At 36.9% G+C, this 27,308-nt stretch overlaps 1 protein-coding gene across 2 annotated transcripts in view; it reads left to right on the top strand.

Annotated features, from left to right (window-relative positions):
- Positions 1-23,688, top strand: part of SEMA3C (semaphorin 3C) — a 121,996-nt gene extending 98,308 nt beyond the window's left edge. For both annotated transcript variants that reach the window (XM_010728898.4, XM_085216446.1), the window contains exons 13-18: positions 8,180-8,268; positions 10,532-10,573; positions 11,740-11,897; positions 14,688-14,755; positions 17,799-17,929; positions 19,834-23,688. In XM_010728898.4, coding sequence (XP_010727200.3) covers positions 8,180-8,268; positions 10,532-10,573; positions 11,740-11,897; positions 14,688-14,755; positions 17,799-17,929; positions 19,834-20,247 — 902 coding nt within the window. In that variant the 3' untranslated portion in view covers positions 20,248-23,688. The remainder of the gene's footprint in view (positions 1-8,179; positions 8,269-10,531; positions 10,574-11,739; positions 11,898-14,687; positions 14,756-17,798; positions 17,930-19,833) is intronic.
- The last annotated feature ends 3,620 nt before the right edge of the window (positions 23,689-27,308 follow it).

Genomic DNA, 27,308 nt, shown 5'->3' on the forward strand with positions numbered 1-27,308 from the left:
CAGCTATCACAGTTGGCAGGGTACCCTTGTGCCAAAAGAGGCTAAATGCATACTGCACTGTATTAGCAGAAGTATATCCAGCCAACAAGATACTCAAAGAGTATCATATCCAGTCATGGGCTCCGCAGTACAGGGAAAACAATCCACATAATGGATTGAGATTACTTGATGGACTGTAGCATGTGATGTATGAGAACAGGATGAGAGAATTGGGTTTATTTAGAGAAAGCAAAGTGGAGATCTCTTGCTGTCTACATCTATTTTATTTATTTAATGGGAAAAGATTCTACTCAAGATCTTCATTGTCAGGATGAGAGGCAATGGACACAAGCTAGAATACGAGACATTGAAATTAGATAGAAAGGAAAATTATTCACCAATAGAGGGGTCAGATTTTGGAACAGAGGTCCAAAGAGGTTGTGAATTCATCTTCAGAGATTCACAGGATTCAGAACCCAACAGCAAATGGCCCTGAAAACCTTACTGTAATTGGACCTGCTTCAAAAGGAGTATTGTACTGGATCACTTCTAAAGGTCACTTATAGCCCACAGGGTTCAAGGTTCAAGGACAAGAAATAAGAAAACAGAAATACTTGTCTCATCTTGTATCACACCTCTACCAGGTTACCGTTTTCTATACTGTGAGGGCTTGGTGTATTATAAGACACTGTTAGGATAGAGAAATCTCTAATTAATAAATTACAGGAAAAACTTAATCCATTTTTAATCTGGGCATTCTAGTTTTCTTGGTAGGCAGTTGCTAAATGATTTTTAAAGCATCCTTTGATCCCACTTGCAAGGTCAACTTATGCTAATTAGGTCAGGTCTTCCTTCTTGTTTTTCTCCCTCTCTGACATACAGCCACATTTTCTTTTCTGTTTAATTAACACAATTACAGTTCTCAACTTTCAGACACTTTAGAGTTATAATCCTTCTTTCCTTCAGAGGTAAAAAAAATCAATTTTCATGCATTACTGTGGAAATATCAGAAGCATTAACAGACTATCCCAACTATTCTTATACAATTCCTCAAGAACTCTGTTGTCTGTTAGCTTTATTCTTTGCCAAAGCAGAATGTTTTGCCATAGAAATAGCTTGGCAGACTAGAATAGATCTTTCAAGTGCATGTTTTAGGTATTTTTTTATGTAGTGGTATCATTGATTTAAAATGTTCTATAAGCATCTAATGACAATTGGAGTAAAATCCCACTAAAGTTAAGTAGAGAACATGAGACCTAGACTTTTCCAACCAATGCAGGATTCTTCATGTAGCAGTGTTAGTTAATACTGAAAATGCATAGAAAATAAAGAATGTGCATGAAAATACACAATAAAGACATGCAACATTGCAGTGATTCTGCATGATACAAATACAAGCCATTTCATTTTATACTTCAGTGAACTGCAAACCAATCTTAATGGTGCCTGTGATTCATTTAAAGCATTAACATACCTCTGCTTGTACTTAAGTTTTGTTTGTCCTCTTTCAAGTACCAGCACAGGGCCTGCTTTGAACAAAATACACACACTGCAGCCCTCAATACTTTATGTGCATTGTTTTTACCTTCTGCAGTACACCAGAGACAAAGATCATGTCTGCCTTCCAGTTATGTTGAGGGTGGGCATTATTATCCCTGAGTAGAGCACAGTGACTTCCTGAGACACTAATACCTTCAAAGATCTTCCTCAGAAGAAACTGACACAGTGAATGTTACCCTGTTTCTCAGCCCTTTTAAATAAAACGATCAAGTTTCAGCCACTGTGAGGATAAACTTGTTTTCTTTATTCGCTGCTTTCTGTGAGACTCAAGAGAATACGATAGAGATATTAACTGTCAAAAGGAATGTAGAGGGGATTTTCTTTGGTGTCAGTTCATCCCAGCAAATGGAAAAAAAACACTGTGTAGGAGAATTTCATGTGATAATTTCTTTGGGAATGTGGTGCCCCACAGCCAGAGACAATGGGACTTGGCACCTGGTGACAATTACACTCAGCTCAGATGATGAGTTACTGCTGCTGAACTGAGATGTTGCCAGCCATGTCTGTCACTGTCAGTGACCTGTCTCATGCTTGAAACTGGAGTGTTTTATGTCTTGCCAGATGCAGAGCACACAAAATGTTTAGCTTTTCCTCTCTTCCTCCTCTATAGCTTCAGTAATAAATCAGTTCCTGGATGCAAGTGAGGAATAACAGAAGTAGAAAGCTCAAAGAACTCCAGTGGTTTTCATGATGTAGCTGTGGTCTGGAAGGGTGTAGGCAGCTGTGTCACTTTTTCACATTAATGTGAACTTAATGTAGTGTTTTCTTTGCACCCTTGGACAAAAATGTTGAGTTTACAGGGCCTAGTCCTTGCCGAGAGTCAGTATGTTGCTTTTCTCTCCCTTTTCTGTCACTTACATAGCTAAGAAAATAAATCCCACGAACAGTTATTATTCTTGCAGCATTCCACCCGCTTTTCAAATAATAAGGGTCGCTTGTTTTTGTGTACTATTCAACCTGAAGACTCTCAAACCACTTAAGGAAACTTTCCAGTCCACCCAAAATGGTCTCTTCATCCCCCTTTGAACCAACTTAGAGTAAGAAAAATCAAGTCTTTAAGCTAAATAGCAGTGCTTCAAGAGAAGAGTACTGTGTACCTTGTCTTCCCAGAAACCAATGGGATAATTTACTTTGAAATAATGTAATCGCTTATTTGCATATTTGACAGGAGCAGTGATGATAATAATGCTTTTTTCCTAGGGAATGAGTAATAACATATTCAGTTACTGTGCTTCGTTTATCCCATTTGTATGGTAGCCCACAATTCAATCTTGTCGTTTTTGATTCACACTAGAATTTCACTTTAGCCAGTCCAATTTTATGCAAAGATTTCAGGAGTACAATGTTTTCCTAGTTTATCCCTTGGTAGATTGTTTTGCAATTGAGTTTTAAGAACAGCAGTAAAACAGCATGAGAACATTTTCCTGAGATTAATATTTATTTTTTAAGCATGCCACCTACTGCTTGCAGTATGAAAGCCTTCAGTCTAAGTCCGCACAGATTGCAAAACCAAGAGATTGTGCATGTGGGTTTTTTTATTGCTCATGGTGTTACAAAAGTATTTAAATGTCTGGGTCAAACTTGGATATATTAAGCAGACATGGGCACCAATACGATTTTTTTTTTTCAGCTCCTTGCCATCAATATAGGATATGTTTTTGTGTGAAGAGGTCTAAGTGATTGCCATGAAAAGGCACTTCAGGTTTCAGTCTGGCTTATTCAGATGATTAATATTGGCTAAATGCATCTGATGTGGCATGAGGTTGATCAATGTTTTTAATAACTTTTCTGATGCAACACTTGTTTTCAGTCTGGAACAGTAAGTGCTTTCCAAGCATAAGGTTGTAATATAGTCTTAAAGATATGAATTAATTGTGAGAATACTTGTTTCCAGGGTGTTATATGATGACAGTCTTTTTGGAAAACCTAACTTTGCTGACAACAGTAGCCTCCAGTAACATACACAATAGACAAAATCATGTCTACAGATTCTAACAGAAATCATCTAGTCTGAAGAGCATGGGTGCCTCACACAGCTGTAATGCTACAGCTTCCTGTCTGTGAACTTGTGGAGGCAGTGTTGCACAACAGTGACACAACCACTGCAGACAGGGCTTCTGTCCTCCCCTTGCTCACGCAGCGGTGAGTCATTCAACACCTCTTAGTGAACAACTCATCCAAAGCTTTTTCACAGCTTCTTAAGAAGATATCTAAAGCAGATTTTCCTACATATTTGCTTTCCTCTTATTTTTTGTTCAATCAAGATCATGGTGTTTCCAGAAGTTGGACCAATCTCGATCTATCTGAACATTTTGCCCCCAGCTATGGCTTGTACCTGAATTTTTGTTCTTTGATGCAGCTTGAAATGATTTCACCAAGTTTCACAGCAACAATGTGAGATGGGGAAAAAAAAATGCACCCATTCAACAGATGGTGAAGGTATTTGGCTGTGGTTAGAGCCCTGATTTACAGCTGAGTGTGGAGATGTCTCTCAGGCCTCACTGATAACCTGCCACCACCTCAGATGCTTTGCTGAGATTGAACATTGTCTCAAGCAGAGAGATTTCGAGCATTCTGTCAACAATTTCCTTTCTTTTTTTTTTTTCCAATAATTTTATCTATCTGCAGCTGGTTCAACTCAGTTTAGAGACCAAAAGTAATTAATCTGCCAGTGGGCTGACAAGTTCCACACAGAGAAAAGTTTACGAAGGGTTTGCTGCCACATCTGATGTACCAAGGATAACACAGGAGGTCTCTCTGTGAAGCTCTTGGCAGAACAGCAGTTGATGTCCATCGCAGTCATTATTTTATGATGTATAAAAGTCAGGTTTTTGATTTGTTGTTGGTTTTGTGCATGCAGTGTGGGTCGGAGGTGGCTGGGTCCTGTCTCTCTGATACTCACCATACTGACAACTGCAGTGTTCACTTAGGACTAGAGAAAGAAAAGCTAGGAGGAATTTGGAGAATGAGATTGAAATTCAGACCTATACTCTCAGCTTCTGGAATGCAGATTCCATCCAAATACCTGCATATTTTTCATCACTGATCACTAAGCTTTGCCTTTTCTATTGCCCATGTTCAGCCAGACCAGGAATTGGTGTTGTTATGAGGCACTAGTATTAATGAAGATCAGTTGATCATTACAAGCCTCTAATTATGCTTTGCATTTCAAGGGAGTTTTTGTTCTTTTAGCTTTACTATCATTCTTGATGTTATTTATTTATCTTTCCTTCTTCCTTTCTTGGGTGCTGTTTTCCTCCTCAGTGTATTTCCCACTCCGCATAATCTCTACTCCATCTTCTAGCCTACAGGGCATCAATGCTTTCCTCTCTTGTCATTCCCTGCTGATTCCTCTCAGAAGGGAATGTGTTCTCACTGACATTGTCTTCCACGTGGAGCTTGGAGACTGCAGTTGCTCAAGCAGGTTTGAAACAGAAAAACAATCATTATGAGTCGTCCTGTCATCTTGCTTTCAGCTCAAGGGAGATTCCTGCAGACGTCCATCTGCCCTCCACTCCCAGCCTGGGGATGAAGCGAGGTTACAAGCAGTTCCTGATGAAAAGTCGGGCCAGCAGTCAGCATAAATCTGTCATTTCACCTGGGACGTTCTAGCAGTGGGTTTACGTTCTGGAGACACAGTAACTTTTTTCACAACTATGTGAAATCATAACAATATAGAACTGCTTTCAAGGGGATTTCTGGAATTAGCAAGTAAACAGAGGAAGAAATAATCTTATTCGCTTTTGTGATATTCACAGAATTAGCTTAAATTTCATGCTGTGACATGAAAAAATGTGACTAACTCAACAGTCTTGTAGCTGGCTCACAACACAAAAGATTACCTGTTATGAAATACACTGGAAAACAGCTCAGACACTGTTACTTTGCGTACATTTCCTGCAGTGCACAGTACTGCATCCTTTCCAACTTTCCTTCTGACCCAGGAATTCAGTTTGCTACCTTGCTGTTAAAGAAAATAAGCAAATATAATTTTCAAAAAAAAACTCAGATATGCCATAAGCGTTCTGACATGAACACAGAGAAATGACTGATGGCAGCTACCATGCTTACAGTGGAGACTTCAGTACTACTGAGGAAGGAATAAGAAGTGTTTTCTGAGCACAAATATTTGCTTTTCATCTATTAAGGAACAGGCTCAGCAACAGTAGAAGAACTATTTTCAGAAGGAGTGGAGAGTTACGACCTATAAGCATTATTGGAAGTATCTATATATACAGGCTGCTGGAATTCCCTTCTCTAAGTGGTTTTATTTAATGAGTAGCTTTTTACTGCCTACTTTCCCTAACAGGAAAATTTATTCTAAATGTTGCATTAACTTTACTAATTGCTTTAAAACAATGGAGCATATCTTTCTGCAAGGATCGGTCCCTAATGGTACAATAATGAGTCAAAGGGAATGGTAAAATATTAAGTTAAAGGGAATGACTTGTAAGGTAAACTGTCCTTAACTCTGTGTATTTTACTTCATTGTGACAAAAAGGTAGATAGAAAACCAGTTTTTAAATAGAAAAGGTTACTAGGACACAAGGGCTTGGCGTCAGGCATTATCAGTATTTTTTCTCAGTGCCCTGGATAAAATCTCCCCTCGGGTTCTGATTTCAGTTTCGAGAAATGTTTGAGGACCAAAGACAATTTAGGAATTTTAAATGTGTGACATGCACTAATGGATCACTGAAATAAACTGGTTCTTCAGTTCTTTGGAAGCTCAGCTTTACATTCCTTTGTAGGCAGGGTCACTGTCAACATGCTTCATATCCTGTAAGTCAGGGTCACAGGTAGCTGGCACTTTGCAAGCAGCTGAAAAAAATCACAAAAGGCTACAACTCCTTCCTGCACTTCTCATGCAGTGTTCTAGATTGTATAGTTTAATATTTGACATTGATAAAGGGATGCAAAAAGACGGAGGTAGACTAGACTTAAGCTGTGTATATTTGTGAATGGATTATTCCCTTTAGCAGAAATATACCCATGCACACACACATGTGCTTCTCCTTAGCTGTAGCGAGGGATGCATCTGCAGAAGTTTAAAGCTTTGGTGTGTCTTGGCAGTTTGTAAATCTCTCTCAGGTTCCATAGCTTTGCTAATACTGGCACCCAGTCTAGACCACAGCTGTGCTATCAAGATTTAGTTTCAGTAATATTTCTTTGGAAGGCACTGGTTTATCGTGCCACTGTATAATGAGAATAAATGTTATCCATAGAAGATTTTCATGAAAAATCCATGCATAATGTGCTCTGAGCATGCACAGTTGATAGCTACAGATTTTTAAGTCTTGTCAGCTTTCAATTTCTCTTTTCTTTTTTCTACTTTAAATGGCAACATATTGCAGTGTTCTACATGTGAGGTCAGGTCATTACATGCCAATATTCTGGCCGTAAACCTTAATTTTTAAAATAAAATGCTTGGTTATTTGCTAGATTCCTCCAGCGAAATAAAAAGATGTAAATTATTTATTGCAACCAACTTGCTGTACAGTTCCATCTATGGAATTTAGTCATTGCCCTTAAAAGCAAAGGGAAAATTGCAGCTTTTCAGTTTACATAGTCTACATCGTGAATTGCCAAACAGGAAACTGAAATTTCCTTTCCTCAGTCACAAATTCATAAAAATACACATAGATACTTATCTATATTGTGCTGTACTCATGTTTTACTAACCACAAAAGTCTATACTGCTCATAAAACTTTTGAAGCCCAAACAGAATCTGTACCATGTGTTCCCATTCCTCAGAATCAATACTGAACAAATAAATATATTGTACTCCGTCTAATTTCCAGGCCTTTCAGATTACTTCTTCCCAGAAAATGTCCCTATACCCACCCTTCTGATTTCCCAAGTATTTCTTTTCTACCACATCCAAAACACTTCAGTGCATTTCTCCTCCACAGAATGACTCCTCCATTTTGTATGTTCTTTTCACATAAATTCACTAGATCACTAATTTTCTTACTCATGTTATCTACCCACAAAAACACCACCACTGGCACATCATTTTTGCTTCTTACTTATTTCTTCAACCTGAGGGGCTTGAAACTGTATTTTGACATAGCAACTATAACTGAGTCATTACAGTGTCTTCTCCTTGCCTTTCTTTCCTTTTTCCACAGGGACCAAAAAAATAACTCCTACTAATATATAAAGGGCTTAAGTATTGCTTGATTTTTCTGGAAAAAAAATCTTTCAGCTCATTATTTTTAGAAGTAGATTAAGTTATTCTTTGGAATATTTACCTTTCCTGTCATCAGTTGTCATTTCATATTATTACTGAGTATGAATACAGTAGCTCTCCTTCACTTTCTGCTCTGTTTTCATTGTAAGATCATTACTGATTTTGATTGATTTTTTCAGGTAGAATGACATTGATGATGATACTTACTCCAGTCTTACCATGACTTCTTGAAGTTCATGTATAAAAATAATACTATTTACAGTCATCTAGAAGTTATCCACAGTTTGTGACTTGTGAGGGAGTCATCTCATAGTGACCCCAAATTAATATTTTTTCATACCTTTATCTGTGTCATTGTGCTGGCTTTGATGTTTCTTTTCATAATTGTATATAGTATCTTTTTTTATCTCTCTATCTCACATGGTTTGATTTTTTCTCATCTTTTCTAGATCAAGGAACTGTACAAAAAGTTGTTGTCTTACCCACCAACTTCTCTGCAAGCGGAGAACTCATTTTAGAAGAACTGGAGGTCTTTCAGGTTTGGCTTGCTCCTACATTTACTCTTCCAATGTGTATGTTCACACAAACACTTTGTTCTAAAGACTTTGGCAAGGGGAACTGTGACTTGATAAAAGATCAAGTGAATGTGCCTACTGTCATCTTGATACCCACCCAAAGAGCAAAATAAAATATCTGAATGAGGACTGTAGGAAGGCTTAAATCCCTTTTTAACCCATATATAAGTTGCTTATTTTTTACGTTGTCATACTATATAGTTGGACTTTGATAACATTCTTATGAGGTTATTTTGTAGTGGCTTCTGGAATCCACTTTTATCATTGGCATGACATATTGAGACTAGTCCTATTTACAGATGAAATATAAGATACTCCCTTAATTATCTGATAATCTTCCTAATTCTGGGCTGCAGAATTGAAGCAAACTAGTGTTTTTGCTCAGCTGCAGATCTTCAAAGCTTCTGGAGTCAAAAACCCAACAAGATTAACACAACATGAACCAAAAAGAAACACAGGCATCTATGGGAAAAAATAAAGGAATAGCCTCTGTCAGTCACTCTGGCATGTAGCAGCTTGTAATAACCTAAAGAAAACATTCATCCTCATGTTAAAGATTCCCCTTCACATTTTTGAATGGGATGTTCTTTAAAATAAGTAGCCTCAGGGCAAACGGTGTTATTCATCTATAAACTTAGCTAGGGGCTTTGTCATGGGCTTTTCTTCTACTTTTCTTCTATTTCACTGAGAGTATACAATAACAAAAATGTAAGCTTTTTATCTAGACATGCAACAATAGCTATTTCGCTAAGAAAAGGAATACTTTCTGTCTCAACCTTCAAAAAAGCATAATTAGCTCTCCTAGGCTTTTGTTGAAAACCTCCCTTTGAAAAAGATATATGTAAGTAACACTACTTAGAGTGCCATTTCTCCAGTTATTCCTTACTCCATTTACAGAAAGTAGACAGGTGGGATGAGAGGAATCTTGATTCTAAGCCTTATTTCTGGGTGTCTCTGGACAGACCTTTTTATCCTGAACATTCAAAATCACAGTACCGTAACTACAGCAGTTGCAGTCTGTGCAGGCAGTGAGGCAATGTTTTCATGAGTCTCTCCAAGAGGTGGGAATGAGATCACTGGTTTTGTGCTAGTAAATATAGAGAGTAAGCAAAGCAAAGATTCCAGAATATAAACAAGATCATAGAATCACAGAATCATAGAATCATAGAATCACTCAGGTTGGAAAAGACCTTAAAGATCATCGAGTCCAACCATGACCTAACCATACTACTCTAACTAACAACCCTCCACTAAATCATGTCCCTGAGCAAGATGTGGCATCAAATCCAGTGTTGTATTGGAACTTGAATCTTCAGACAGTTCAGTCATAAAATAATGCAGAGCAGCTCTACACTCCTTCATACCTTTGCCAATTCTCATGATTCACAGCCAGATTTTCTACTCCTGGCCTTCCCACTTTGCCTGTAGACCACAGCAGTTAATCCTGGCCCATCGGTGGGGCTTTCTTTTGTGACTGAGCAATTGCTAAATCTTCAAAAAATGCTAGTCATTTTTATTACTATCACTCTAATCATTTGTTTGGAAGAGAATAATGAATTGCTTCACTTGCTTAAGGCAATGAATGTGATAATTCCTTTTCCAGCTTTCTAAGATTTGGTTTGGACAATAACAGACTCCAGTGATGACACACAGTAGTGTACTGTACTGTCTCTGGGAACAAAACATAAAGTAACACACATGCCATTTTTAATATTCTTATCATAGATAATCTGAAAGCATGTTGGATGTTGGCCAAACTGTATGCACTGTAGATAATGCGCAGGAGAAGTATGACATATTCTTAACAGAGTCATGCAATAAATATGCATGAGCTATTGCATGATTTTTCCGTATCATCAATTTTGAAGAAGTTTTTTTTTTTTTTTTTTTTTTATTGCAAAGTGAGAATAATGGCTTCAAAACACATAGCTGCAGTATTGCTGAACTAACACAAATGCAGGTTAATTAGTACTGTACAAAAATCAATGCATGTAATGAATAATAATGCCATTGAGCTCAGCCAGTGCATTTACTGAGACATTCATTGTATTTGTGAAATTTGATTAGTTGTGAAAATAGCAAATAGTAGGGGGTGATGCTTTTCCAAGATGTGGAAAGTTAAGGTTCTGTTAGATATGACTCAGATTTTATTGAACTTTAAATATTGATTTTGCAAGTGCATTAACAAGAGTCTTTGTAAATGTGGTTTGAAATCTTGTCTTTCAGAGTAACACTCCTATAACAACAATGAAGATTTCATCTAAAAAGGTAAGGAGAAAAAGAATGCTTGCTTAATGTTATTAATAGAGAAACAAATTGACATAAAATGTTAACAGATCAATTGTACTGCATCATAGTAAATATTTTCTGTAATTAATGTGGAGAAACATGACAGGATCTGACATGAGCTGTTAATCTGCCCAAGAGCCAGTAGTATAAAATAATTTATTTTAACTATTTATAATTTCTAAATCACTTAAAGTATCTTTAAAAAAAAAATAGCAAATAATTTTTAAAAAGTATTAAATGATGAAATTTGTACTCCTTATTTTACTTATGTCCTAAATAGAAATTTTCTTTTGGAGGTACGGTGCATACAAAGAAGTGTGATGTTGGATCTATGGAGAAATTGTACATGTCTGTTCACTACTAGGAAATAAGAATGATGAAAATAACTGTGAATATATCTAATGAAATGTCAAACACTCAAACTAAAAACACTCATTCCGTGATTTTCAAAGCAATGCATTGCTCAGTATTTCACAAAACAGTGAAGAGGTAAATACTCCTCACTCATCACTGAATTAAGTTCAGTGTAATTTATTAGATTTATGACCAAAAGAACAGGGAAGTGTCTAGATTTTGTATTAAATAATAATTGATTAATAGTTTCTGAGTAAAAAGAATACTATGGCCCAGATTCTAGTGATTCACATTTAACTTCCCTTGCAAAAGTTATCATTTATTATAAAATTTCTACTGGCTAAATTTTCCAGGTATCTAAGGCTATATGCTGGATCTAAGCCCGAGCATAATCTCTAGGATTTATGTCTTGGAAATCTATGCACTGGAGAATCCAAGTAGGAGCTCTGCATAATATTTACTAATGTGACTATATGCAGAGAAAATACATAGTTCAAAGGCATGAGCCAACAGTCCTCAGTGAATAAGAACCAAGTTCTCAAATCCGAGCAATATTAAGTCAGCCTGCCTGCCTCAGCATGGAAGTGTGACACTCAATGTGGAAAAAAAATTAACATTCTAAGTAGTTCTAAGTGCTTTCTAACAGGAAGGTGGAAATATTATAGTCCCATTCACTTGAGAGATGTCTGTTTTTCTTAAGTTTTACGTATGTTCGTGGCTCCTCTCTTGGTCTTAAGTCCTGGGTGAAGCTCCTCCACACTTAAAATAAATCTTTCCATTTCCTTCTACAGCAACAGCTGTACGTGAGCTCAGAGGAGGGGATCACACAGGTCCCCCTGCACCGCTGCCACATCTATGGGACTGCCTGTGCTGACTGCTGCCTTGCCCGGGATCCTTACTGTGCCTGGGATGGCAACTCCTGCTCCAGGTTCTATCCCACAGGGAAAAGGTAGGTGATCCTGTGAAGTCTGCCAGGAATGTAGGAATAAAGCTTTTGCTCTGCTATGTAGTTTGGAGCCTTGTAATGTGATACAGAAGTGGAACGTCATTCCTTTCAGGAGCACATGCAAATTGGTATTGTTCATCACCTAGGACTGTAGGATAAAAGGCTTGTCTTTTCATATTTAAAGCAACAAATGGGGGGAAAAAAGCACCCTATTCATAATCATAAATATTAATCCGATGTCTCATACACAAAAAAATCAGTGAAACGTTTGTTCCCTTTGTTAAAATTCAGTTGTTCACTATGGATATAATTAAGATAGCCCTAAATACAGTCAGATATCACTGAGGTTGTTTGATGAATAAGGTCATTTATTTTTTTGTTCCTCAATTGCTTTTAAATGAGAAGAATTATTTCTATGGAAATTTCAGGCAAATGTGACTTCCATGTACCGCTTGCAGATTTGAGTTTTTTGACATGAGATTTATTAATGCAGGCAAGAAGAGCAATTTCTCTTTAATTTACAACAGAGCTAATAGTCCGTCTCATAATTCTTATGCAAAACAGGAGCCTCTTTCCACCTCCCTAGGGAAATGTTTAATAGCATGGGGCTATAGTGAGCTCTTGTATTGCTAAGATTCTACTTAATATACAAACAATGCCACAGAATGTACAGTAAGTGTTACTGCAGAGGAGAAAAACCTTTCAGTTACATGCCAGAGTGGATGCCACTGTGCTCACTCCCTGAACCTGGCCTGCTTCAGTGACCCAACTGGTTAATGACAGTGTCGTCCTTTGGATTAAAGATGACTTGAATAAATATTCTTGAATTCTTGTATTCTTGAATAACACTTAATTTCAGATAAAAAGACAAAGCCCAATATGGCTATAGCTGTTAAAGATACAGCACGATACCTGGGCCTTGTACTGCTTTCACTTAGTATATTCAAACTGTCTGCAAATTGATTGTTTTCTTCCATGGAGCAAAGGTCAGAAGACAGAGAGGAGGAAAGAAAAAGAGAATCCCCAAGTCTCAGGCCACCTAACTCCTACACTAACTGAAAGATAATGAGCAGTGAGGTATACACAGTCTGTACAGTTTCCAGTGGATTCCTTTTCATCTCCATGTATACACCCAAGGCTATTTCCACTGGGGCTTTCTTTCGTGTTGACATTTTATGTGCAATTTGCTTTTTATAGCAAATGAAAATAAATACCTAGAATTGTAAGGAAGAAATAATCTGTTTTCACATGTGAAAGAAGTGAGTGGTCCTGTTAACTAACAGGAGAAATTATAAAGAATAAAACATTGGTAGTTAGGGCCAAACCCCACAGTTCAGACAGCTTTTTTTGCTGGGCACATTTGTTCATTTGAATCTTTTGATATCCTGTCTCTGTTCCTCACCTAAATTGATTTACCTGGGAGTACCTTCATTTTCTAAAACTACCTCCTCAGACTTCTTTTGATAATTATCAGAGTTAAAGTTTAGATCCTCAGAACTGCTTAATGTAACAAGCATGCCATTGCTGATGAAGTGTAGCTACTCATGATAGCAACAGGCATCCTGAAATTCACTGAGAAATTGTTCAGTCTCCTCTGACTTACATGTACAGTTCACACAGGTTAAGATCCTAAGGCATACTCACATGCTTTTAATATTTACCATCAAAAATATACTTGGAATGTCAGAAATTACTCCTTTGAAAGATCAATTTTCAAATGTTGCCTTTTAAAACTATCCAGTGAAAGATCTGGTAATAAAGGATTAGAAGGGTTATCTTTCACTGTTTCTGCAGTACCTGATATAGTATGACCAAAGAAGCATCACCCTTCACTTAGCAATGTTGCAGCTCCAGGGGCATTTTGGTTTCATATTCATAAGTCCTTAGTGCATAGTTTAAAGTACTGGAGTTACATATCCCCTTCCTTTGCAACAAGTGTCTATCCACAGTATATTTTTTTCACTGAACTTGATAAATGTTGAACTAATGTATGGAATGTTCAGTTTAAAAAAAGTAATTATGCTAAGAATAAAAATTCAGGTTCCAGATCTTCATGCACTGAATTCTGTGAGCAGTGACATCCTAGACAAAGAGGGCTAACATGCCAGTACTCCCAGTCCCAGAAAACTCCTAAACTACTTAGCTTACAGAATCATGGTTTTGAATCTGTCATCCAAATAGTATAATAAAGTCTCATTTTGAAGTGTTTTAAGACATGGCGAGTTTGAGTATCTTTTGGAAAGAAAGAAAGTTATATGTCCTCATATAAAGGCAGAACTGAATCTGAGCTTTTCACCATTCTGAATACTTCTGCTTCTCTGCTATCACAGTGGCTTACAGGCACCAGAAATAAGCTGCCTCCCAAAATCGAGTAGGGAACGTGTCCTGCACCATGATTTTCTGTTGGTGCATTAGATACGAGCTCTTTGACTCTTCTATATCAAATTCTCAATGCTTGTTCATTTGAAGACCATTTGAATCTGAGAGGTCTGTCTCTTAATGTTAAATTTTGCAACACTAAACCTATGTCAACTTTATACATCACCTCTAGCCCTTCCATCCCTGTGCCTTCATTGCAAAACTACTTGCCTACCAAAAGAACAACTGTCTTAAAAAAATCAGCAAACTAGTTATTCCCTTAAACAGTATCTTCTCTCTAACATGCCTGGCAACAGAGAAGCAAACTCAAAGTAGGTCATGAACTATGCCTGATAACTGACCAAGTATAAAAAAAAGTGTTTATTTGAAGAATAGTCATTTTGGAATAACAATTTGTGTTTTAAAATATTTTAGGAGGAGTCGTAGGCAAGACGTGAGACATGGAAACCCTCTGACTCAGTGCCGAGGTTTCAACCTGAAAGGTACTGTAATTTAGAGATCCTTATGCTATATAAAGAATGCATGGCTTTCCTTGTATGATTCACTGCAGCTCACATCTGTGTGGTTTACTGGTAAAGCACAATTATTTTCCAAGTCTGAGTCTTTCCTTGCAATTATATGAATCCTGAATAAATATGATAAAATGATAACCCATGAAATGTAGAGTTCAACATACATGAAATAAGAAGCTGTTACTACAGCTGATAGTACTGACTAGAAACAGGTATAGTGAATTTGAGTGCTTTTCTAAGTCCTTTAAGTCTTTATTAATTTCTCTTTATGTAATTAAGTCTCAGATCTGAACATTTAGAGTAAAATAGAATTTGAAGTTTTATTAGTTTTTGGAACACGTCTTTCAGCAGGTTCCTTTGTGTTGTCATTATTCCTTTCTCCTTTTACCTAGAAAAAGAATTTGCTTCAAAACTCTTTATAAAATCCCTTATTTCTAGTTGTGCAACTGTTTAGCCAGGCTGGCACAGTACAGATAGACAGCGGAGAAAAGTCTCTGCCTTCCCAGCTGCCCCTTTCTCCACATTGCTAGTTAGCAGTCAGATATGGCCAAAGTCATAAAGTAGATGCAGACATAAAAGCAGCTGAATCCTTTTTAACTCCATGCATGCCTAAGTTAGGCTGTGGCAACATCAAAACACAGCCACATGAGAATCATGTTCCAGTTTCTGAGCCTGTGTCTTCTAAGTGTGCTCTCAACTGTGCCATCTGTAGATGAAATAATAGATCTCACTGTAAATTGCTGATTGAATTTTTGATTGAATGAGAGAAGAATGCTTGAAGAGTTGTATGTCAAAAGTTCAGTCACATAGAATTTTCTTTTGCTTTTTTCTTTCAGTATCCCACAGGAGTCTCCTGCTTACTCTTGTGGTCTTTTTTCTTCCAGGAGTAAGTCAGGCATAGAATCCTCAGCCCAAGTGTGGCTAATGGTGCTCTGGCTGCCAGCCCACAGTGCCAATGTATCATTCCCCATGACTCAGTGTTAGGTCATTTATACGAAACTGGATAGTTTCAACAAGTTAATCACAATCTTCTGATCAGGTTTGCCCTACCATTAGATTATGCACCTGAGCTCTGAGATATTCATATTAAAGCTCAGGCTCTGAACCATGAAGAAACTTGAGCTCTGTGTCCTACCTTGCAGTCATGTGCAATGACCACCCACCCACTGTCTGTCCCAAGGACAGGTGTCTCCTCTTTCGATGTGGAAAATGTGAGAATGTCAGCTGTCTGCTTTGTGGGCTGAGGGGAAACAAACATTTAAACCTTGACATTCTTGTGACACAGGAATCTTGTTTTCAAGACATTTTTCTTAGTTTTGATATATTTATAGATTTGGATGTTTTAGCAGTTTTAAAGGATGTTTCAGTGACAGCAGTGTAGGTAGATGACACTCTCTTCCCTGGGGGAATAAAAAAGAAACAGCAACTTGGACGCTTTCAAAATATAATTCAAGCTCTTATGGCAAAACTACTATGTTGGGAGGAAAATTGAAATCTGCCTAAATGACAGAAGAGCAGAGTTGGATGACAATAAGAAATCTTCCAAGTTTATAAGGAACAACAGTCTTGAAACTCAGAGTTCAAGCATGACAGGTTGCTTGCCTTAGACCAAAACCAATATTTTTAGCATATTGTTATTTTTTAAGAGATCGTTAAGAACTATAGGGTTTGTAATATTGCTTTTCAAATGTTCTGTTAAGTACTTCAGTATTCCTTATCCTTGTGTTAGTGTTTATGGCCATTAGAAAAATGCTTTTTTATTTTGTCACTGTTCTTCTCAGTATTTGTAAGTGGCATTTATGTGATATATTCAGCCTCAGTGTACAAAACAAAAAAATTGCACAGCTCTGATTCCTTCTGTGTTTCACAGCTACAGACAGGACAGCCAAGCTCTGCTAGTTTATGGTCTTTGAATGCAAAATATGTCTACATTATTCTGGTAAAAAATTGCAGTTGATTATGGCACAACCTCATAAATATGCTGAGAACTTGCAAGGACTAAAACCAGGGAAAGTCTCCTTCCTTTATTAGCATAGATTCCCATTTCATATGTTGAATTGATGAAATAAGTTGAGAAGAATGGAAGATAAAATACATTCTCAGGAAGACCAGTTTTAGGACTGTGCAAAAATACAGTATGATTACTACTCATTTATGAAAATAAATATTTTTATTTTATATATGTAGTAAGCTTTTAAATCTGAAGTGTATTCTTTTTTTTTCTGGACAAATAATCTGTGGCAAGTAATGAACATCTAGAAGTTGCTTTCAGTAACTGGCTTCTATGTAGACTATAAAGGGCCACAGCAAGTCTAAATGATGACATACACTCAGCACTTGCCCACATGTTGCTGGAGTGCTATATATCTTTCCTGGTCTCTGTTGATTGCCTAAGTATTCATTGAATTTCAGATTTAGAGCCAGGTCCTTTTTCTTGCTTTTTTAGAGGGGAGTATGTTTAAAGTCTGCCCTCTCTTGCCTCCCTGTGATACTGCATGACCATTGAAATGGATGGAGCCGTCCTTATGTCATGATGTATTTTTGAATCATACCAACAATATTACCCTAATTTCCAAACTATGAAGTGTGAAGAAGTATACCAAATATTTTGTTTTACGTTGGAGAGTCCCAAAGCGGTGGTTTTGTCATAGTAGAGAATGAGATCATTTCAGGAAAGAATATCCCCAGGCTGTTATTCCATCCGGAAGCAGCGAACTCAGTAGAACTCAGTAGAAATGTTTGGGCATGCATTTGCCTACCTGCCCACAGGTATCCCACTTTCTCGGAAGAGATCATATCTAAGTGATAACGCCAGTGTTTGGAGCTGGCTTTTCTTCGTTACATTTAATTTCCTTTCTTTGAAAATTCTGTAGCATGACGTATCTATTATCTGCTAATATCAGGATTGGATATACTTCAATTGACTGTATTTCAAGTAGTGCTACACAGCTATTTGTTTTCTATACAACACCAACATTTACAGTAGCCTGGCTTGTCTTCTTTTACTTCGTAGCATACAGAAATGCAGCAGAAACAGTCCAATATGGAGTGAAAAACAACACCACCTTCCTTGAATGCACACCCAAATCTCCTCAGGCTTCTATTAAATGGCTGCTACAGAAAGATAATGACAGGAGGAAAGAGGTGAGTAATGTCAATAAAGCAACAGCTCTGGAAGGGACCTCAGTCAGCATCCCCATCTCAGAAGATGACATTTGTGTTTTCATTAGACTATGAATCTGGAGAATTTGCGTGGGTGCAGGACATCAGACAGCCCTTTACTTGTATAAATCAATGTAGAGTCTTCAGTGAGGCAGAAAGGCATTTGACTCCTCAGCTCTGCCAGCTCCGATCAGAACAGAATAGCTATTAATTAATAATAAAGTCAAAGAACTAGTTAATGAATTTTTCCTTCGCACCTTACTAATTGCAAATGGAAAGTTTGCAGCGCTTGGGATTTACTATTGATCTGAGGAAAGAGGCATAAAGGCAGTAAGCTGTGTAAAGTTCAAGAAGAAGTCTTCTTGCAGTGGCCTCTCTGTGCTATTGAAAAGATAAAAGGCATAAGTGGGAGAAATGTGAAAGGTTTCTTTAGCAAGAACATATATTGACAAAAGCATTTCCCCACCGTGCTACAATCACATTTTCCATTACTGCATTCTCTAAGGCTCTCAAATTTCAGCACTATAACATACAGTAAGATTGTTTATGAGGAACACATCTTTTTTAACTAATATAAAAGGGGAAAAATCCATTTCAGATCTGAGGCAGTTACTGTGTGAGTAACAAGGAATATCTTTGCAAGGAAAAATTAAGTGTTATGGTGTCTGTTGATAGTTTATAAATACTGAAAAGCACTACTCTCATAACAGGCCATTTTCCAAAATCAGAGAGGACTTAGAAGCCTTTTGTTGAGTCTTTTCAATATATTCTCTCCTGCAGTCTTGGGATACTCAAGCCATGTACTGGTAATGTAGGTGAAATTCTTTAACCCTTTGCTTCAGAATAGCATCTTCGTCTTTTTTCTTGTTATTTTCCATATCAGTACTAGAATCAATGCAGTTTTAAATAGAAACAGTCAAAGCAATCAAAAGGTTTACATTTCAAGCTGAACTTAATCTCTCAGGTTTCTGAACAACGTCTAAAGAACTTTACAATAACAGAATAGCACAAGAAATAAATGAGTTCCTAAAAGTATCAGGTATAATGAAAAGTTCAGCGTCAAAATAGAAAAATATTTCATACAAAGAGCAGCACTGTTATTCTCTGATAATGGGATATTTAGCAATTTTTATTTCATAGCTGAAATGACAAGGGACATGTGCAGTCGTTTATAATCAGATGATGACAAAACAAACTATGGTAACTTGCTTTCTTCAGATGATGTGATCATCTCTTGGGACTGTCCAAAGTCTGAAGCCAAAAAGGACACGAGAGAGTAGAAAAATTGTTCTATGTTTCCAATGAGGTAACATAGCTGATGCTATATGAAAAAACTTTCATACCAAGATTTAGACTCCACAGCTCAGATAGAGTTCTTTGGAAGTTAGCTCTTGAAACTTACTAGCAGTCAAAGTTTTCTCCAGAAGCCACATTCTATTCAATGACAGATCAACCCTCAGCCTAATCCTACTCCTTTCTTCCATCAAATCTCAACAGCAACCTCTGATGCTGGAAAAGACGTTCACAGACATGTAACCCTTGCAAATAAAAGCTTGTTTTCTCAACTTCTCTTCTTGAACACTACAAATACTTTTCTTTCATGAAGATTTACATCTTTATCTCCATCCCAATCAAATCCACTTTAATATAATGAATAAAAATATAGAAGTCATTTTCTCTAGAGACACTCATGTTAGGAGTAGTCTCTTTCCTAACATTGGCAGGCAAAATGGCCACTGTGATTCATGATGAAGCAAAACATAATGCCTTTAAAAAGTTCTTTAAGAAAGATAGAGACATTTAAAGTAATAGTTAACAAGGAATTACAATACTGCATTGTTTTGTAACATTCTTGAAAAAGTTTCTTCTGTCTTTTCTACCTTTAGGTTAAGCTGAATGAGAGGATCATAGCTACTGAGCAAGGACTTCTCATTCGCTCTGTCCAAGACAGTGATCGGGGGCTTTATCACTGCATTGCAACAGAGAACAATTTCAAGCAGACCTTAGCAAAGATCAATTTCAAAGTGCTGGATACAGAGATGGTGGCCTACATGACTGACAAGTGGTCCCCGTGGACCTGGGCCAGCTCGGTGCGAGCCCTGCAGTTCCACCCAAAGGACTTTGTGGGAACTTTCAGTCACTCTGAAATGCAGATGATCAACCAATACTGCAAAGACAGTAGACAGCAAGGTCAGCGGAGGGAAGAACCCCAGAAGTTGAGAGGAGACTACAGCAAACTAAAGGCCCTTATCAATAGCAGGAAAAGTAGAAATAGAAGAAATCAGTTACCTGGTTCTTAATTTTATTTTGCTGAAGGAGATATCTTTGTCCTCACTGTAGAGGGCTTATATTTGTCTGTTGAGAACAAAGTTGTGCAAATACGATGAAAAATTAGATGAAATTACAACAAGCTTCAGAAAAGATTCTCCTCCCAATGAAATGCAGTGTAACTCAAGTAAAGAAAAGATGTGGAGCTTTTTCAGTCCTAGATGCTTACTGGCACTAGGTTAGTCTATGTCATGGAAACAAAAATGAGTGTTCTTCTTAAACCAGATTCATACTTAGTATCTCGTTATTTAATTACAGTTGAACAGAAATTTTTACAAGCTGAGTGCAGTATCTTGCAACTCTGGAGCTGTACCAGACTGGTGGTGGAAGAATCTGGATTAAGATGCACACCCCAAATAGGATGGTACTAAAATTTCTTTGCACTGCATTTACGAACATGAGTTTTTGCTTGTTTACTAATTGATACTGGGTTTACAGCTTTCATTCATTATTCAAATCATGTAAGTACATGCAGATAAGATGCACGTAAAGTGTAATAGAAATGTCATTCATTCAGAGGTCAAATGAAGGAATGAGTAGAAGAAAAAAATATGTTTTTATACTTTGTCAGAGGAAACACTGATTATTGTGCATAGTATGAGTTGTAATAAATTAATGAGTTCTGGAATGTAACTTAAAATATCTCTGCTCCTATTGATTTTTATTAATATACAATGTTCTGTAACACTACAGAGCTTTATAAGTGGTACAACGCTAACATGAGAATGTTCATTATATGTACAATTTTGAAAAGCACCTAAGTGTCTTGGGTATTTTAGCTGTTTTCAAAGAATTACACTCCTTTGGTTTGTTTTTCAAAAGACAGAATGTGTAGAGTGTTTATTCAAAAAAATTATTTAATCTATTGCATAGTTAAATTGAGGTTGTCTTGCAATATAGAAACAAGTTATGAACATCTTTGAAAATTTTAAAACTTATTTTTTCAGCTTCTCATCATGAAAAATGTTATCTAGATTTTTTAAATTAAAGCATTTCCACTTTTCTTTTTATGCTGTTTTCACAATTTCCTCCTCTGTTCTGTTTTTCTGCTGTAAAGAATATTCAAAAAAGAAATGAAAAGTGAAAAGAGAGAAAAACAATATTTAAAAAACTGGTTAGGGTCAAAAACCAAAAACTATAGCAACATTTGAGAGATACATTTAAATAGAAATATTTTTGTTTAAGAAGAAGGTGTCAGGCCTAATGAAGTTCGTTTTGTTGCTAATTGGTTGCATGTGCATCAAGCTATCGTGGTAAAAGCAATCACCTTTTTTTTTTTTTTTTGAGCAACACCGATACCACAAAACAGGGACAGCTGTTCTTTATTTTATTGTGTAAGAGCGTTTCAGAATCCACTGAGTCTCTTCAGAGGAATTAGACACCAGGGGAGTCTATCTGGGGTTAAATCTGTGGGAGTAACTTAGAAGAATTGTTTTATTTTATGATGGTGTCAGCTATTTAACTGAGTATGGTCAGCTCAACAAAAACAAAAGCAACAATTTAAAAAAAAAAAAAAAAAAAGGGACCTTTCTAAAAAGCCACTGAATGAAAATAACTTCTAAGCCCAGCAAAGTTAAGAAAAAGTGGTTAGTTCCAGCCAATAACATGGATATTGTACTTTAAAATACAGTTTAAAAAAATGTAATGGGTGTTTGTTGAAACTCTTGGGCATTATTTCGATTGTACACTGGTCATAACTCTGCAGGACATAGGAGGATACCTCAAGTTTCATGCCAGTGTGAATGAAGATCTAGTGCAATGGAGTTAGCTCTGTTACTGAGATGATACCATAGTTCTTTACGTCATATCATTGCCACCTGAAATAGAGTAGCTGGGAAATGGGCCCTGATTTGTTAAACCACTTCAACACTCTCCCTAAGACCTTTTGATGCTGATGGGAGTTCTTGGACTTCGGTTTATGTGCTTAGTGCTTGTTTCAAAGGGGATGGCAATGTCTGCCTGTTCGTATATTACCATAGCTAAGTGCTTTCCTTAATGAAGGCCTAAATGCACATATCTGCAGCATGCAGACACTGGTATCTGGGGTTCTTCTCATGGAAACCAGTGAGTAGAATTTCTCTTTGACTTCTGCAAGCTTGAATCTGGCCCCAAGAGCTAGCAGAATATTTTCAGATGGGGGAAAAAAAAAAAAATGAGTAAGAGAAAAGATAAGACGTCATTTTCCCAGCTGCCTTTCAGTGCAGCAAACTGCTTTTTTTTTTTTTTTTTTTTTTTTTTCTGAGGACAACTGACTTCTGGAGTGTATAACTTACAAACCAAAAATTGAGTGCCACAAAATGAAACTACCTCCTGGAATGACATTAGTGCATATGCTCTGTATGCTGCCATGCTCTTCCTATCTCCTATTCAGAGTTAGTGTGATCTTAATGTCTATTGTGAGGATCATAATTGCTTCCAGATGGAATACAGTGATTAATAAGTATTTAAGGCTACAATTTACTCTTTAAGTGGTTAGGTACGATGATGTTTTAATAGGCCTCCATTAGGCCTCAGAATTACAGTTACACTGTTTTCTAATAGAATATTGGCAATAAGGGATTCCGTTAAAACAATCAGCATAGCTCAGAGTTTTGTGTGATTATAAAATAATATTTTTAAAGCTGCTTCATATACCATTATTATGGTATGACTGTTTAAGGGATTATACTTAAACTAACATTTTTCCTGCTGCATGAAAACTTCAGCATATATAAAACAAGCTTCTGTCAGTGCGTAAGCGGTCCAAGCTTCCACACTTCAGCAGCCTTCCCTGTGTATAGAGTAGTCAGGAGCCAGATGCTCAACTGGTATAAACTGATGGAACTTCCTTGCTGTCCATTTAGCAACTGTGCATTCTGCCATCTGAGTCTTTGGCCCCGAATGTACAGAATACACAAACTGCAAATTTTCCTTTGTTTCAAGTAGCCCCTCTAGTGTAGGCGACACCAAAACTTAGGACTGTAATACTGTTTGCGCTATTTAATACTTCCTATTTTGAGGATTACTAAATAATGTATATAATTTTATTTCTTAAAAAATACAAAAGCAAAAAGACTTCTAGGTATTACTTCACCAAATGTAAAGATATGTTCTCTGCTAAGGACTTCACCGTATAGTGATATTTTTGGGCTATTTTTATTTTGTGTAGTTTGTAAAGTTCGCTGAAATCTTGACCTAACAATGTGTTCCTTGCAATTGTTGTTACTGTAGATATGCGTGTTTTATTAAGAAAATCCTGTTTTTAAAAGTGTAGGTATGTGTATAAGTTTCTAGCACGATGAAACTGTCATTACAGTGAATATGCATTATATAGTGTGTAAGAAAGAACAAAATGTAGTTTAAAATAGTAATATTTAATTGAATATCTAAAATACTATTTGCCTGACAAAATAAAGTGTGTTGCAAGAAGTGAATTTTCTTTTAAATACTTCTTTACAGTTGTTTGCTAAAAATAAGGAGCTTTATTTCCTTATCTGAAGAGCAATCCCAAAGGGTTTCATAGGCAAGTACAAGAAAGTACTTGCAGCATCAGGTATTGCAGCTGATCAGTTCTGAGCCCCTCTCCAGCCTGAACACTCATCAGCACAAAGATTTCCAGGGATAGATGAGGAGTCCAAGTTGAATTCTTACAGAAAAGATCTGTTTTGAAGATCTTGCATGTAAACTGGTCAGCATTTTCTCATTGCATATACATATATGAAATATATTTTTTCATATATATTTTTTTCAAATTTGTATATGACAAAATTGTTTTCTAGTAGCAATATAAACTGTTATCAGCAATACTTGACTCTAAATAAGGAGAGCAGTATATAAATGCTTCCTAATTTTATTTCACTTGGAAATGAAGGAAAACAAACATAACCACCCATTCTATGAAGTCCTGCAAATGAAAATTTGTGCTGTTCAGCTTTCTCTTTCACATAAGACATCTGCCAAGCAACTCCCCAGGGCAGGGAGGCTGGTGGGTCTGCATTATAATAGGGACCACAGCTTGCCTCCCATTTCCTGGTTTCTCCTTGGAGCAAATAACTGCCTGACACTTGCAGTACATTCTTTTTCGCTGTATCTACCATCCAAGCAGTTTTACAATTGCTCTTCTTATCTTCTGTTGGGTTCAAATGTGTTTTATAAGGAAAGCATAGGGTGTGCTCCATTTCAATAATCATTTCTTAAAATACTGACCTTCACAACAAGGTTCTGGGTTAATAAAACTGGATTTTGAATTCCCAAATAGACAGGTTCATGAAAGGCATTATGAAGTGTGAGAGGGACAAGATTACCTCATCCTAGGATTTCTGTATGGCTGGCTCTGAGATGTGCTGACCCTGGAGAGATAGCTGCACTCAGGCCAGTTCAGGTCTGAAGCTGAGATGAGCTTTTGAACACTCCATCCTGCTGCAGGAAATGCTTGGATTAAGCTCCAAAAGATAGAGATTTAAGAGTGAGGCATTTACAGACTATTGTACTCTGATATACTTTTCACAGGTATGATCTTCTGTCCTTAAACCTCAGTCAGCCGCCTTCTGATCCTCTCTGCCTTTTTCCCACGCTTTCTCTGGAGTTGCAGCAAGGTTCAACCACTTATTGCTTTGATTCCTTAGCTCCAAGCAGTAGCAAAACAAGACACTTGATTTCTCAGGACATTAGGTACAAGATTTTCAAAGACCTGAGCTTCCTTCCTTCTTTCAAATCTGTTGGAACATTTTTTCATGTGGGAGCTACTTGCCTTTTCTAGTGACAAGCTCTGTTGAGTGGAAGCAGGATGTAAATAAACCACATTCACAGAACCTACTGTGAAGCATGTACAGGATCCTTAGAAGGGCAGAACAGCACTTGGCACATCCTCCTCGATGCAACCACAAAACCCAGAGGGAACCAGTGAAAAATGTTGCCTGCACAGGAGGCACTGCTAACACCGGGGTGACTCCCAGTGCTGCAGAGTAATTGTTGCCTATGGAATTAATTGTCATCTCTAGAATTAAGTCAGCAGCTGTAATTCTACGGGGCAGGCCATAACAGCAAGTTGGGACACTATGACTTCTGTCCAAAGCAATGGACTAGGTCTCAGGAGACCAATATCTCTTTATCCTTTGAGCTGCAGCTGGTTTGCTAAGCCCATTCTCCCGCAACCCAAGGTGGTCTCGGGAGAAGTGATTTCATGTGATATGAACTCAAATAAAATTACACATGGGTACATATGCTCCCGTATATATGTATTCATGCACATAATAAAAACAAATATAGAAGTTTTTCATAAAGTATTTGCTGGTTCATTTAGCTTCTTTTGACATTACTGTACATCTTTCTTCTGTTTCAATTTGATCAGAATCAGACATCAGGTTTTCAAGACATTAATAACCTGTGAGCAGAACAGTTGGTATCTCCAAGAACATTTTAAAAGACAAGGAATTCATCCTCAAAAACTCTTTCTTCTAATCACTCTTTTTCTAAAGTACCTTCTTCTCTATCTGAACGTGAATTTCCTTTTTACATCAGGAAACTTTAGCATAATGTAAGGAAAAAATAAATAAATAAATAAGTGTTGGCATCTAACATGTCAAACCTAAACAAAAGGCTGAGATTTGTTAATGCCTTGGCATTCTGAACACTCCAAGATGGAAATTTAATGCAGCTGGCTCAGTGGGCAACAAACAATTACTTCACAGTAATAGACTGTCCTGTATCCCTGGACTCATTATTGGAGTCTATACAGAGCTTTACAGAGCAAACAGCATTCACATATTATTAGCACTGTATCAGCTTTGTTACTGATGATTTGAATGCCAAGCCTTACAAATGAACAAAATGTTTGCTGAGCTCCACAATCAATACTGTTTAGGCCACAAGGTTTCAAAACATGCAGCACTTTAGAAAGCCCTGAAACTTTTTCAAAGAATTTTATTTTTTTAAAAAAAAGAACCAAATTAAAACTTGGTTAGCGCTGTTATTTGTGGGGAATGAGAGAGTCAGTACCAAAGACTGTTTTCTATCTGAGCAACTTGTACAGAAAGATTTAGCAATGGGAAAGAGTAAGCAGAAATACGTTTGCTTAACCTTCAGTTCAAAACTCTTTTGGATAATTGTTGTTCCTTGGCACTTTACAGTAGTTTTGTTTCCAGTATCTGCCTTCTCTGTCTCCATTTCAGAGGTCCCGAAGACACATAGAGTTTGTACTTACTTTCAGGTCCATGTCTCAGGACATAGTTGTCCAGGGTCTTTTCTCTAACAAGTCCTCAGTAAAAATAACATTATCTGTAGTGTTATCTCTTATATCTACCTAAACATCTTCAGCTGTTAATACAGTGTTAAATAATAAGTAGATAAAAATTGCATTTTAAAATTTTTGTGAAGAATGAAAGACTGGAACCCCAAAAAAACAATGAAACATGCTGCAGGTCTTGTTCTAACACTGTGAATGTGAATTGCTACTATATGTTATTATATGATGGAAAAATATAATTCTTTCAACCCCGAAGAGACAAATCTCCCATAAAACAAAGCTCACCAAAATTAATCTTCTTTCACTACTAACAAGGATTTGCTCAGGCCCATTCCAGAGCTTTTATCTCACTCTCAGTTTTCTTTTGTTTTGCCTTGCTTTTAATTCATTAATTTCTCTTCCAAAAGTTCTTCTTTCAGTAGGGCTCTTCACGTCATTTTCTTTGTGGTCTCTTCTTTTTTCCTATCTGAGTTCATTTAAACTCAGTCTAAGAAGAGCTAGATTAATTTAGCTGTTTTAGTTACAAACCCTGTTAATTCCAATACTCTGAAATATATTTTTTACTATAATCTTCAACAGATGCCACACACAAGCTTTTCTTCTTCATAGTGTCAGCTAAAAAATGAAACATAAGAGAGTATTTCCAAGATGTATGCAGTCTTTTGAGCTTAAGAAGAAACATCAGAACCAGATTACATAGTAGTATGAATGTGTTCAAACTCAAAAGACATTTGGATAATATTTGTTATGTACAATGTGTTTTTTCAGTACAGTATTCATATTGCAGACCTTTATTATGCCTGAGAATAC

Source organism: Meleagris gallopavo, chromosome 1 (genome assembly GCF_905368555.1).
Source record: "Meleagris gallopavo chromosome 1, MGAL_WU_HG_1.1, whole genome shotgun sequence".
In the NCBI taxonomy this organism is placed as follows: Eukaryota; Metazoa; Chordata; class Aves; order Galliformes; family Phasianidae; genus Meleagris; species Meleagris gallopavo.